Here is a 14,818-nt window from a genome sequence, read left to right on the forward strand (position 1 = left end):
ACTGTTTTAGCAAGGCAGCAAGAGTTGTAAAAGCAGAGATCAAAAGAAGGACTGGAGTTTCATCACCTTGAGATCTAGCATTGAATGATACATTTTTAATTATGAACAGAATAATATGTAAAAAAAGCATGACATTTTAAACATAGTGCAGAATCATGTATAACTTAGTTTTTATTCACAGGTACTTAGACATTATTTATACTTTTCGAAACTGTCTCTTTTGTGGGTTTCTGTGGGGTTTTTGTTTGGTTTGGTTTTCCAGAACCTCATGTGAAAATTACCCAAACTGTGGTTCTGGATGGGCTTTGGATTTGTCAAATTCTTGTTTTGTTTTGTGACTAATATCATCTTTGATCTTCCATCTACTTACCCTCCCTTTCTCTGTTGTCATGACCTTGCTTTTCCAAAGCCTCCTCCAGTCAGGAAATAATTTAGTTCCTTCACATTGTTCTTCTAGTGGAAATTTATCTCTTGGTGGCAAGTGACTATTCACTTTCTGGTAGATTGCAACTCTAGGTATTACAACTACTCCTGATACTAGTGTCTAGGTGCTAGAAGCTAGTTTGGCTACCTCTAACAGACTGGGGTTTTCCTCTGCTTTTTCTTATTTTGTCAAGAAAGAACCACTAGAATTACACAAATACTTGGTTAGAGAGAGAAGAAATAATAACTTGTGCTCGTTCAGTAATTATTATGGAACACACTTAAATTCATAGTAACACCAGAAATTATAATTCTTGTGGGGCTTAGCCACTTTCATTACTAAATATTTTTTAATTATCGCTGCTCTCTACTTATCATTTAATAGTCTTCTACACTATGTACTTCTAGGGCACAAAGTTGGTAGCATTGCTTTGCAGCTAGAAGAATTTAGTGTAAAATGATGTCAAATTCTTTTTAGCTTAATAATTAATCAATCTTGCATATTTAAACCTCAGGCAAAAATAAATAAATATGCTGAATAAAACTTACTGAATATATTAAGCAGTACTACCTAGTTCAGAGAGACAGGCATTCAATAACTACAAATAAAATGGAAGGGTCACTATTAAAAATTATATATTTGCATGTTAGGTGAGACTTTACATTATGTCATTATACCCTACATTATGCCAAATAAATTCTTTCTTAGTGAAAAACAAAGAGCAAAGCCAGATGTCATAGCAAGCAATCAATAAAAAGACTTTGATAAATAAAAGTAACAATGTTGTCCAACACATCATTGGCAACTACTGAAACATAAATTAAACAAATTTCTCATTGCTGTTTATGGGGAAATTATGCAGATTAGAATTTGATTAGGTTTATATCATGAGACTCAATTTGGACTTTTAATCTATTAAGCTCCAATAAATGAGGCCTCTGAATAGCTCCCCTGAGCAGCAACAGTAATAACCACAGCAGTCATTTTTTGCAATATGTATTCCGACAATTTCTTTAGCAGATGATTCCATGTCTTTAAGTACAATTACTTTGTAACTCCTACAAAAATTTCAGGTGTATGCAGTGAGGAAATGGATCCATATAAAACGCTTAAACAGACATTTTTTGATAATCAACATCTGTCAGTCTGTTCTAGCAATATTGTTTTTCCATCAGCTTGGACTTACTTACGGTCGACTTCATGGTCTGTGTGGGATAAATAGTGCCAGCAGACTTGCAAATTACTCAAGCTGGAACTGAGCTGGAAACCTATGGTAAAATGTCATTAAGTTCTCCATAGGCCGGGTCAAAACTAAAATCCCACATTCAAGGCTGTCTGCATGATCAAAGATTTAACTGTGAAGGCTAAGGCCTCATTTTATCACAGAAATCTGAACTGGATTCCCAGAGCTAAGCTCTGAGACAGGTTGGAGTCAGATCAAGACCACCTCTAATTTATCTGGCAGGTATGCTCCATAAGCCTCCTTCACATTTCCTTTGCAATCTAATCTATTTGCAAGTGTCCAAAAGCTCCTCTCCTATCTTACTCTTGGCAAAGCCTGATGACCACAGAGCATATTGCACCCAGTCCAGTCCTGCCAGATTTCACCAAATCCTGTCGCAACTTTTTAGTAGACAGGTTGTCATAAAAGCACATAGTCAAGTGACAGTGTACAGTCAATTCATATTTTGAAAACTTCAGGGTTTGATTAAATGCCCAGAGTAAAGGACAGTGGATTTTGTGTTCATGTGTGAATATACTTTCTAAAAAGAGGCTTAACAGAGAATTTCCATCTGGTATTCATGCTTTCAGTGCACCAATACAAAAACTCTCTGCAAGCCAAAATTTCTTACTAGAACTCCAAACTGAACAACATGAATAGGGTGACAAAAAAAATCATGCTCTTTGTCATTCAAATATTGTCTTCTGTAACAGATACAATTTCAGAGAAGCATGTCTGTTAAAGACATCTTAGTAGATATCATGTGTGAAAATAAGCATCAAGTTGTTTCCAGCTATGCCAGTCAGCATAACGCTCAACCAGCTTTTCCATAGAAAGCACAATAAATCACTTGCACTCAGGGGCAGTTAGCTTTGTGGGGAATAATTGCCTAAGGAGTAGTTGTATACTTCTTCAAACAAAACCCCCTTTATCCAAAAGAGGTAGCTTGCTACATTCTCGCTGCAGTTTAATCTTAACATATGGTGCCCAGTTTGAAATAGGAATAAGAAAACAGCATTCTATGGTTTGGAGTATATTTTCAAAACACATACAACACTTCATCAGCACAATTACTTGCATTTCAGAATTATTGGTATTACTCAACAGTATTAAAACCATCCCTGTCATGCACAATAAAGTGATAGGAAGGTAAGTATCTCCAGAATGTACCTCCATTAAAAGAAATGTCAACCTTCTGATACTGAAGTTCACAGGAATAGCTCACACATCAAACCAGTCTTATGCTCTGTTCAGCACAGTATATTATCCCTGGTTTATATGTCACATATACATTATGCCACATTCTATTCCAGCTTCAATACAACTCTACCAAACACCAAAATTGGCTGATTTATTGGAGGGACTCTTGACTCCAGAAATAAACAGACAGTGAAGATTTAATTTCCTTTGTATTCCTCTTTTCACACATGAAGAAAAAGAAATCTAAATAGAAATTGCAGTTATGGAATCAAGATGAATCTGAAGCAACTCTCTAATTGTGTATTCTTGAGTGATGTACCTGTAACAATACATTAACTACTAACGATTTCTAAGACTGTGTAGCTACAACTGTCTGAAGAATAGCAGAGGTACTACTGGGTAGTAGTTAACCTGTAAAGTTTGAGAACCTCTGCTTCATTCTGTACAGGATCCAGAATCAAGGAGCTAGAAAGTAACTTATGCCTCTGATAGCCATTCTAAGGGAAAGAGTATCCAAAGCATACAGTTATTGGCATAAATAAATAGACAATCTGTTCAAATATATAATGAAAAAATGAAAAGTACACACAAAACCAGTGAGATGCTGCCTACTCTTAAGAAAAGATGAAGTTCCTGTTGCTAAGCTGCTAGTTTTTCCCTTCTTAGTGAATGTTACTCTTAGAAAGTAACTCATTATCATGACAGAATGACTTATATTATTTTATTAGAGCTTTTGCTAAAGTCTTTCTGGGTTATGCCTGCCTCTCACAGTTCAAATATCTTTTTATATTTAAAGAAGTACCAGCAGAAGAGTCACTATACCAGCTCCGTATTTATTTTATTTATATGGGATCCAAACCCCATTACACTAGCAACTAAGCCAGTAAAAACTATGATAACAGTAAAATGTAAAGTGGTATTCTTTAAGTCGTGAAAATCAGGTGGCAACCATAAAGTACAAGCAATGGTATCCAGTGTACAATACAGTCATACTGAAAACTTCCATCAAGCAAGGGGTTTTTTCAGCATTATATTGACGTTTTACTGTCATTCATCCATCCAAATACTACCGTTGGATTGCAAAATGGCATAATCTCTATAAACTCTTAAACACCACATTAGCTTTCGTATCCATTATCACTTACTGGAGAGTTAAATGGGTTGTAAAAACATAAAAATGTTTACTTCCTTGTTTGAATTTCAGTAGTACCTGTATCAGTGGAAACAGATGTGCTTTAAGCTATGGGGTCTGAATATTTTTGAATGTCTTTAGCTTATTTCTTGTTATTTCATAGGATTCTAAGAACGAATATTCAAGTTGCAATGCGGATTTTTGTAGCTAGTGGAATAGTGTGTGTTGAAGAAAAGTAAATCACTGTAACTAGCCAAGAACAAAGTTTCCTCCTCTTCCTTCAATAAAAATTCATAATTTACTTTTTCAGGTTTATCTATTCAGAGGTTAAAGAGAAAAGTTGCAAAAATACAGTATTAGGAGCAGTACTAATTCTCAAATGAAGGCTGTGCCTTAGTTCAGCCTGAATATCCAAACTCTGTAGATGCTGAAATGCTTGGAAGATTCTTGATAACCAGAAGCTACTAAGTTTTTAGAGACTGCTTACTAGGGAAAGTTGGGGCTTCCTCAAACTTACCCATGTCAAAATCAAAAATCAGTAAGCTTGTCTTGATAAAAGAATGCCAACTACTTTGTAAGTTTTACCCTAGAATTGTCAAAGTTCTGCAGCCAACTAGTGACACACAGACTAGGATTTAATTGGAAATAACCAAGACCTAAAGGCTAGCATACCCTGTAACATCATTAGACTGGTGGAATCTGTTGGTTATTGATGCTTTGTATCTCTTACACACTAAAGCGAAGCCAGTGACATTGATCTCTGAATTCACATGTCCTTTAAAAAAAACTATCACCTTTACTCATATAAATAACCATTTATTAAACAAACAATAGATACTGAAGCAAAGACAGACACCAGAATTACACTCATGAGGATGCCTGTTATAGTATATACATTTCAAGCTATCTTGTAATCCTGTAATATATTATCTATATGTTCCATTTTCTTGAAGTTATCTTCATAATCAAGATGCTATCACAAGCATCGTGGGCATTGGAACTATTTTTAATTTTCATTTAAAAAGCAATTAAAGAAAGACAATGGATACACAAGATAATAAAGTAAGTGATTAGCAGCATGCAAATGACATAGGCTTAATGATAATACCCTGTTCTATTCTCCAAAGGGCCTGTCAAGAGAAACCTTTCCTACATGTGGTTGTGCAGCTAATGTGCCTCAGCCTACAATTACAACATTGCTGACACCATTAACCACTGAAACAACATCACTTCATGAAATCCTTGTTGTCTCATTAAAATGCAAAGGGTCAGGTAATTTACCAGCATTGTGTGTCTACTTTTGTTGTGGGTAATTAGCAAACATTACCCAGCATGGACTCCCATTGGGAAATAGTGAAACTGTGAAATATTTAGAAGATTTTTTTTTTTTATTATTTGATGTGAATTTTTAAGATTCACAATTATAACCTCAACGCATCTTTCTCTTTAAGTGACCACAAAATACAGAGTTTTTATACAATCTATGTCATAAGATTTTGTGGTTGGTTATTTTTGAAACTAAACTTCAAATTTTAAAAAATTTACTCTTGTATTACTGGATCTAGATAGGTATCTCCTTCTATAGGTATCTCCTTCAATATGTATTTCCTTCTGCAAGAACTTTCAAAAAAAGACAGCTACAGAGAAGCAAACCACCCTTAGTGTTTCTTAAAGACTTTAAGAAGACAAATTGTTTTTACAAAGACTTCTTTTTAAGTTAAAGCACAGAGACTGGGGCAGTATATTCTAACACCCATGTTTCCTTTATTCTTGCTAATTGAAGTCCCATATCATTTAAAGCAACCTTGGTAGCATTCACTATTGGCTCACATCTTTTCAGGGAACAGAATGGGCTCTTATTCTTTAAATGGAAGTTTTGGAACATAAAACACATTCTAATAAAAGTGAACAGAAAATTATGAATTCATTAAACTACTTTGGTATCTTGTGCTATATATAATATTTATATTCCAACTAGTGTAAAATATGCTTTAATATCTTTAGGCAACTATAAGGACTTAAATATTTATAAAATGGCTAAAGAAAAAGTATAGCTCTCTTATTCCTACATACAGATGATGTAAGGCATGCAATCAAAGACAATAACACTTTCAAACCATTTGTCATCTTAAAGGAGCCTTTCAACTTCAGATCCCTTGTGTGCAATCTACATAAGAGTTGTTGCCTACATAGGCAACTCCAGAGGAGTTTGCTCCTTAAAAACTATCAAGAGTGCTATACTTCACATAAAACAGGGTTTTCTGAAAATGGAGACAAAACTATAAATTTGCAGGCAAAATAGCTCCAAGTGGGGCTTCAAAATACTGCTGTATTTATCTCTGGGACATCTGGGAACAGGAAGCATTTTGATTTAATATTTCATAACACAGAGGCAATTGCTTCCTTGCCTGGTGTATAATTAATGCTCATAAAAAGAGCGAGTTTTTTTTATTCCTCAGCATCAGAAATGCACAAAATAGTACACCTTTATAATAGGGGGTTTGCTTTCAAGATGTTGAACAGCAAACAACAATAAAATAGGGTCACCATGAATTTATAACAGTCTTGGGATGGTTAAATATATTTATAGGTTGTGTGAAATCACAGGCTTGATTGCCTGGTTTTATCCTTTTCTGGCTGAAGCAGGAGGTATCTCGAAAGCAGAAGAGAAAGAGGCAGTTGTGAAAGCATAAAGGTATGGGGGATAGGAACTTACAGCATTTCTCAGATACAGGGAAACTGTCAAAAAAAAATGCCTTTCCAGCCATTCCCCAACAAATTTTTAGTCTATAAGCAATAGAACTGAAATCCTCTTTTCTTAATAATTATTTTCTCTTCCTAGGAAACCTTTAAGAGAGATAAGAAACTCTTCTCCACATGTGCAAATTCCAGCAGATAATGTTAACTTCTAGAGGCAAGGAAAATACAAGAAATGCAAATGGTGCTGAGTGGGAAGTTTTCTGTCATGGGTTTCTTGTGAAAGCTGAAAGAATAGCTTCTATAATAGCGAGGGCCTGATATGAATTGCTTTTATAGCACAGGAAACAAAGCCAAGTGAGCAGCTTCTCTCCCACCTAGCCTCTAGTTTATTTAAGTCCAAATCTTGCAAAGACTTGCACACAATCTAACTTTACACAGGTGGATAGTTTCATTGAAGTCAGAGAGATTTATTAACCTGTATAACATTGAGTACATAACTTAAGTCTTGGAACAAGCAAGGCATCAGATTGTAAACTTGCCAGGGCAAAGGCCGTATTTTATTCTTGTATATATCAGGACTATGACAACAAGCCCTTAATCCCATCTAGAGCTCCAGTATGCTACCATAAAATAAATAACAGCTATCAGCTGATCCATCTAGTTCAGCAGGATAAGAAATTATGTGCATATTGCAAAAAGGTAATACTGAGTTATTTATCACAGTGACCTAATCTTCAAAAACTGTATTTTTCTGTGACCAAATGGTGATGTGGGATATGTTCTGGGAAGTTAAGATACCCTTATCTCATTTTTCAGTTCTTAACTTCATTACTTAGGATGGTGAGCTTTTGTTTTGAAAAATAATAGAGACTGAACTACAACAAATAGTTCAAAATTCAGTTAAACAATAATCAACCAATCTCATAGAAAATTCTGTTACTTGTATTATTATTTTTAGCATTTACAACAACTGATGCTAGCAAAAATACAAGGCACATCAGAAACACACATTCTAACAGCATCCTTAAGCAGGTGCAACCCCTACAACACAAAACTATCAACAACCCTGAGAAACCAACAACTCTGATGTCAATGCAAACTACTTGTCATTCTTGCAAATGTCACTGGTAGGATTGATATTGCCTCTGAGAAAACTTTAAAAATATCTATGTGATTTAGGGAATCTTTAAGTCTAACAAGCATTCTGCAGCCTAAAGTACACTGATTTGAAAAAACATGGAAATCTAAGCATTGAAAAGACTAAAGTTAGTGTTATAGCTCACTTTGACACTTGAAATAATTACCTCAAATATTCACTTTTTGCCAGCATTAATTATTTGTTTTTGTTTTAATATTACATCAGTATTTAGCATCCTACATTTATATGCTTTCCCATGGAAGTTAAGTAACTCCTTAAACTCTGATATTATTGTTTTTACTACTATTGTTACTTGTGGTTTAAGTAGAGTTGGATTTGCTGCATTTGAAAGTATTTTCATGTATTTGTAACAAATTAAATACAGGAAACTGTGCTGGAATTGCCAGAGAATACTGAATTCCATAATAGCCCAATTGCATCGATGATAACCAAACCCTGTATTCTGCAATCTTCACTGAAAAACTTTATTTTATGACTGTAAAGTAAGAGAAATAAGATTCACCAAATTCTCCTTCACGAATAAAAGTGTTGTTTTGAACAAATATCATTAACAGCATTATAGCACAGTCATCTCTGCAAGTGGCACAAAACCTTTGCTAACCAAGGATTTCAGGTAGTATTTATCCTTTTCCCTTGTTTAAAATTTTTCTCTCATTTCCAATCCTGATAATACTGTTGTTGTTCTGTCTCCTTTGCTCTCTTCAGAGATAAAACAATCCAGAATTATTGCTTGGTAGAGGTGGAAAAAAGAAAGAATATATAACCTGCAAGCACAATGGAATGTAGATCTCAAATTTGTTTTAATAGGAAATTCCTTGCAGCAGATTGTGAGCCTAAGTCCATCAAAAACTGCAGCAATTTGAGAATTAATCAACAGACTGTGAAACAAATATAATAAATATCAGTGGCTAACTGGTTTTGTCCTTCTGACTGAAGTTTAAGCTAAATCAAATAAAAAATTATGACCAATCCACAAGTGATTTTTAAAGGATCTGGATCAAACAAAAATGAACTTGTACAAGGTTATTTTAGCTTGTGTAATATGTTACACTTGAAAGTCAGTGTGTAAAATTCTGACTATGTTTGCTTGATCTTATAGGATTTTCCCCAGAAGAACACTGCCATGAAGTATGAGATGTACTACCCAGGAGTTCATCCTCTCTTTATTCTTTTCTCTTTATTCCTTCCTCTTGGAAGATCTATTACAAGAAGTGTAAATGAAGGCCCTAAAAGGATCTTTCATGTGTTGAAAAAGTGTTCCTAGGGAAAATTCTCATAAGTTGAAGTCATTTAGAAAACAGCTGCAATTGTTACTATGCTGAAATACATCTACTCTGCTGTACTGTGATCTGTCTTGTAATGTCCATAGAAAATAATGTTACTATACAACCTCCTCTCTCTGAACATTAGAACTGCTTGGAGCTGTAAGATTGCCTTACTTTATTGTTTAGTAAGTGGTTTTTAATGAAATGTACTGCTCTTACTCTATGGGACTCAAAATAAGATCTAAATCACTATCCAATAAAAGAAAATTATTGAGTTGGCTATCTAAAGTTACTACCCAGAGGCTACTCTGGTAGAGTATTTATAAATCTCTAAACAGTTAAGTATAATTGTCTTTCTGGGTTTTGGGAAGAAAGCCAAATAGCAGTTCTAGTTTAACTGAAGAAAAATATTTTGTGTTGGGCCCTATTCATCTAGTGGGTAAAATAAGTAAAATTCCCACAATGTAAGACTCTGAAAGAAAATACAAGAAACACAGAAAACTAAATGGGAACTGTCAATAGATGCTACTTGAAGAATAAATAATGGAAAGGTCAACAGAATGAAGGAAGGGAGAATTACTGGAGCTCTCCCAACATAACTGCCAAGGCAGAAGCCATCCCAGACTCAATCTTCCTGGGTATCAATACTTCTTGATAAAATTATGTCACTTTGTATTTGAGTGGACAGAATGCGAAACAGGAAGGATTACCTGAGGTTACCTAAGGGTAACCTTTTTTTCTCTACCACAAACATACATCTTTACAAATCTTTCTAGCAAGACAATCAGTCAATATCTGTATGAGGAATGGCAAGACAAAAACAGGATTTCCCTTGTCACAAATATGACATCTGAGTTTATGAGTAATTTTGTGAAGACGTGGGCCAAGCTTCCACTTCACAGCATTTTGTATCTCAAAAGCTGTGATGTCTTAATGGAAATAACAGTTTGCTGCAGCTTCAGTGGGATACACTGTGGCCTTTTTGTCCTTGGTATTCAGGTCACCCAAAGCAACATACTGCCCAGATGATTTCCAAAAGTTCATTTTCAGAACATCGGAGTCTGCACCTCCAACCACTAACAAGCGTAAGGAGCTGCACAGTTAGCTTTGAAAGGTTCAATGCAGATAGCCATGAGAGTGCTTCCAACATTAGAACTTTCAATAACAGAAGTCTAATTTGAAGGAGTTTCTTGTACTTGTGGAGTAGAATTACAAATTTTATGGAAAGGAGACTAGCAAACCCTTCCAGAACAGTTAGTAAGCTTTTTCTCCTAAGGAAGGCACCTTGTTTGCATTCACAGTTCTGCACAGTCATGTGTTTGGTCATGTATTGCTAGACAGCTGATGATGAGCATTCATTTGACAACTTAGTTTCCTGTCATCCACTTTGGGTACTCCAGGGGCCTTTGTAAGCTCTGGTCCAGAGTTGTTCGTGGGTTTTGTACCTTAGACCTGTCAGCTTTTTGGTTTGGTGGTTTGTTGTTTTTTTTTTTCCCTTCAGAAGGTCAAGACAGAGCACTCTGTCTGGTTAAGATGCAATTCTCACAGGGCCAGTTTGAACTCAAAGCAGGCAGACCAGAGGACAGAAGTGTTTTTAGACAACTTATAGAAGGTCCAGATAATTAATGCTAGTCAGTGCAAAAGCCTAGAAATATGATAATGCTATAAGGAGACACAAGGAAATCTTTGTTTCTGCATGAGAATGGTGGTTGTGTGTTAAGTTCATCTTGAACTAGTAATGAGAAAATCTTTTGTTGTATAAACCAGTCTAATACACTAGACTTTCTTTCAGCAGTTAACATACTCCTTTGAGAACTGGAAGCTGTATTGCTACAGAACTTTCCCAGTCTGGAAGCCCTGCTCTCACATGTCCACCCTTCTGTTCCTTCTACATGGCTTTCTGCTCAGATTGCACTTGGGCTCACTTGTTGGTGTAATGGTATGTTCCTGGTTGGAAAGGGCATGTTTGGATGGATACAGAGAATTGGCTACTGATGAACACCTAAGACTAGAAGTGACTTTAACATTGAAGCAGGTGATGAGGGTGAGGCTCTGAGGAAAAGGGAATGAAATCACCGAATTTGTGGGTTCTCTTTTTGCTACCAACCTAGAAGAAAGCACTTCAGCATTGGCCAGTGACTATGGCTTATCTGATGGTTAAATAAATTTTCATCCTGCCTTTTATGGTGCAGTTCTCATACTGTTGTCATCTTTGTCTGACAGTAGAGTAAAATAATCACAGATAAAAACTGGAATGAACCTTGTGCATTCAATAACCCATCAAATGACTGTATTTTTTTTCTTTCTCAGAGGCATAAATATAAATTATATCAGATTTTCATATCAGATTCCACTGCTTAGTGGCTACTGAATTATACTATCTTATTGCTTACAACAGCAAGGGTAAGATTACACTGTTAATTTCCTCACCAAAACCCTCACAGCTTAGCCCATACATTTCTCAGGCTGTTCACATATTTGGGTTTTGTTTCTTTTTTCTCTTTTCAACACCCTGTCTCAGGTCAACTGACATTCTTCCACAAACTCAGATTTTCTAATGTCACATAAAAAAGCAGCAGAAAACACTCAAGAATGGTACCAGTGAGGAGTGATGCACTTAGAGCTAGAATAATTCAGATTGGCAATACTTAAAATTCGTACCAACTAATGTGTTAAGCTGATTAAATATGTCAACTAACACACACATGTCTAAGCAAAAGTAAAATGACAATTCACTCTGTAGATTAAAGGTACTTAATTGCCAATAAAGAGCTGTGAGGTGGTTCTAGCATGCTAATTGTTGACCAGCAAAAGCTCAATCATCTGGTTTATATAATTGTCATTGTAATTGTGTCCACCATACTTTAAAGATGGATTTCATAAATACAAATGTCACATTGGACATAAGTCCCAGTAAAGTTTGTGGTATCTACTGATCTAATTGCTTCTGAAAGTCTAACCATTGCATTCAAGGTCCCTCAAGAAAGCTTACTATACTGAAAACAATGCAACCAATCCAGAAGTTGTGGATATTACAAGCAGAGAGTTTACTGTGAAGATCACTATTTTCTGAAGCAACTGGTTTTAAAAGAACCCCTCCCTAGTCAGTGCTCCCAGGGAATGTATTACCTGCAGACACAATGGAATGTAGATCTCAGATTTGTTTCAATAGGAAATTTCTTGCAGCCGATTGCAAGACTATGTCCACCAAAAATTGCAGCAATTTAAGAATTAATCAATGGATTGCGAAATAACTATACTGAAACTGAGTGGCTAACTGTTTTTGTCCTTTCAATTGAAGTTTAAGATCATATAGGGACTATAGCAGCAACCAGGATATAACAGAATCATAGAACACAGAATACTTAGAACACAGACTCATAGAACTCATAGTTCAGATTGGAAAGGACATCAGAGGGAATCTAGTATGACTTCCTGCTCAAAGCAGGGTCAACTATGAGGTTACATCTGGATCTTCATGGCTTTATGCAGTAAGGTCTTGATTACTTCCAAGGATGGAGAATAAAAAAATGACAGGTGTTTATTTGGTGCAGAACACAAGTTATGCTAGGATTTTCCATCCTCCTTCAGGGATGGTCTAAGATCCAGGGTACTTCTGGAAGTAAAATACAACAGCCAAGTGCTGGAAATACCACTAACCTCTGACTAAAGGCAGAAGAAGGAAACTCTCTCAGATTGTCCATGCTCAACAACAGGAAGGAAAGGAGCAAAAAGGGTGAGACAAACTGATTTTATTTCTTGATGATTTTAATTGCATATGTGATAGAAGACTGAGACTCACCAGAGAACAGCCAATAGGTTGCTCATGAAAATACACATTTGGCAGGTCAGGCTCACAGGGAAATTGCAGACCAAAGCACTCTCCTTTCTATACCTACATTTATAGCAGGGTTAGATACACAGGGAATATTTACTGCTGCACTTAATGTTTATCAAAGGTAGGAATTCAGCTGCATAAGCTAGAAGATCCTTCAGGGATGGGAAAATTATTGGTTTTACATTGATGGGCTTTGCCAGGGTGGTTATGAATGCTTTGCAGCTGCTTTGCACAGGAACAGTTGGTGTAAAATAGCCTTTGGCTACCTATGAATAAGTCCACTACCCAGCAAAGCCTGAAAGATTTCATCCAGTGTTGTTAAATGGGATGAGTACATGTCAAACTATGGGAAGAAATCAGGTTTGAGTTAAGTCTAAGTAGCTTTTTGAGCAAGAAGGCAAAGGAACTGTAAAGACAATTTAAATTCTTGGTTTTTTTCATTTTACTTTTTGGCTTCTGTTACTCAACTCGTTTTCTCTGTGGTTGCAATGTGCTTTACATAAAATAAAAATCCTATTAGAGAGAAGCTTCAAATATTCCAGAGTATGAATTAGCTTTGGCTATATGACAGCAACTGCCCTTTTAAGAAAGCCACAGAACAGGACAGGGTGAGAAAGCAATGGTTTTATCTATTTTTAAGGAAAAATCTTAAAATTATTAAAAATGCCAGTTTCATGTTCATTCATTTTTCCTCTGCAAGATGTGCTTTGTGATGTAGCAGAGAAACTACGTGACTGTCCCTTTAAAAGCCATCATACCAATCAGCAGGTTTAACTGTCAAGCAAGCTGATGCAGGGCTCTTTGAATTACTGAGTGAGGGATATTCTTCCTGCCAGGTCCTGTCCCCTGTAGGCACTGCAGAGAAGTATTATAGGGCAGTCCTTACCTTGGGAATTAGCCTGCAAGACCCCAATGCTGTCATCAAACTGCATAGATTTGATGTTGAGTGACGCCAAGATGCATTCCTTGTCCTGCAGCGAAGCATCATCAATATTATTCTGATTGGCTGACAGGATAACGCACATGTCGCAGAGGTTGATGTTGACAGCCCTTAAATCAGCCCGACTTAATGGCGTACCCTTCGGCACAGAGAAAAGGAAAAGGGGGAGGGGGGGGAAGGAGAGGGAAAAAAGAAAAAACAAATTAAAGATTGAGAAGGAGCTTTGGGAAATTATTTAACAAGTATCTTTTTTATGCTCTGACATTAAGCTGGTCTAACTATGTGCCAGGGAATAGGAGATGTGTGCTAATCTAAAGGGTAGTTGGTGCTGATGGCAGCATTTTAGGTTCAGTCTCAATACTCAGTCAAGCTATTACTAACAAACAAGAAGCAGGAATAATGCCAGCATTCTACATCTCATCAGTGACTTGAAATTGTCTTGATTTAAGTTGCTGTCATGTGGCAACCTCTGGCTCTCTGAATATAGCAAGGGGTGTGTTTTAAATGTCTATTTATCTACTACTAAGTCGCAATGGTCTTGGGCAAAGGAAGAGCAATTTAAACAGGAAAGCATTATGTGGCCTACACATTTGAAATGTAATCAGGATAAAGCTATTTTTTTTCCACCTGAAGCAGTGTACAAAAAAGGTTAATCCTTTTCAACACATGTATTTGGTGCTTGTACAAGGAAAACACAATGACCTTCAAAGATGTGTGATTAAACCCTTTCAAACAGAAACAAGACTCCATCTTAATGGACACAACTTATGCAACATTCCCTGGTTCTACAATTCTCAATCAGAAAATGTAGTAACTAAAATTAAATACTCTGGTAATCCATGGGTTTTTTTCATAGTTAATACAACCAAGACATCACACTTAACACATTATGTTTTGTTTAAAGTTAGCACTTGCATTTCACACCCAACAGTCCACAT

The 14,818-nt window shown here is 36.0% G+C and overlaps 1 protein-coding gene across 4 annotated transcripts in view; it reads right to left on the bottom strand.

The window, feature by feature from the left end:
- KCNMA1 (potassium calcium-activated channel subfamily M alpha 1) overlaps nt 1–14,818 on the bottom strand; it is a 413,411-nt gene that overhangs the window by 29,731 nt on the left and 368,862 nt on the right. For all 4 annotated transcript variants that reach the window (XM_054382054.1, XM_054382052.1, XM_054382053.1 and 1 more), the window contains one exon: nt 13,827–14,019. In XM_054382054.1, the coding sequence (XP_054238029.1) occupies nt 13,827–14,019 (193 nt within the window). The remainder of the gene's footprint in view (nt 1–13,826; nt 14,020–14,818) is intronic.

This window comes from Indicator indicator, chromosome 7, assembly GCF_027791375.1.
Source record: "Indicator indicator isolate 239-I01 chromosome 7, UM_Iind_1.1, whole genome shotgun sequence".
Lineage (NCBI taxonomy): Eukaryota > Metazoa > Chordata > Aves > Piciformes > Indicatoridae > Indicator > Indicator indicator.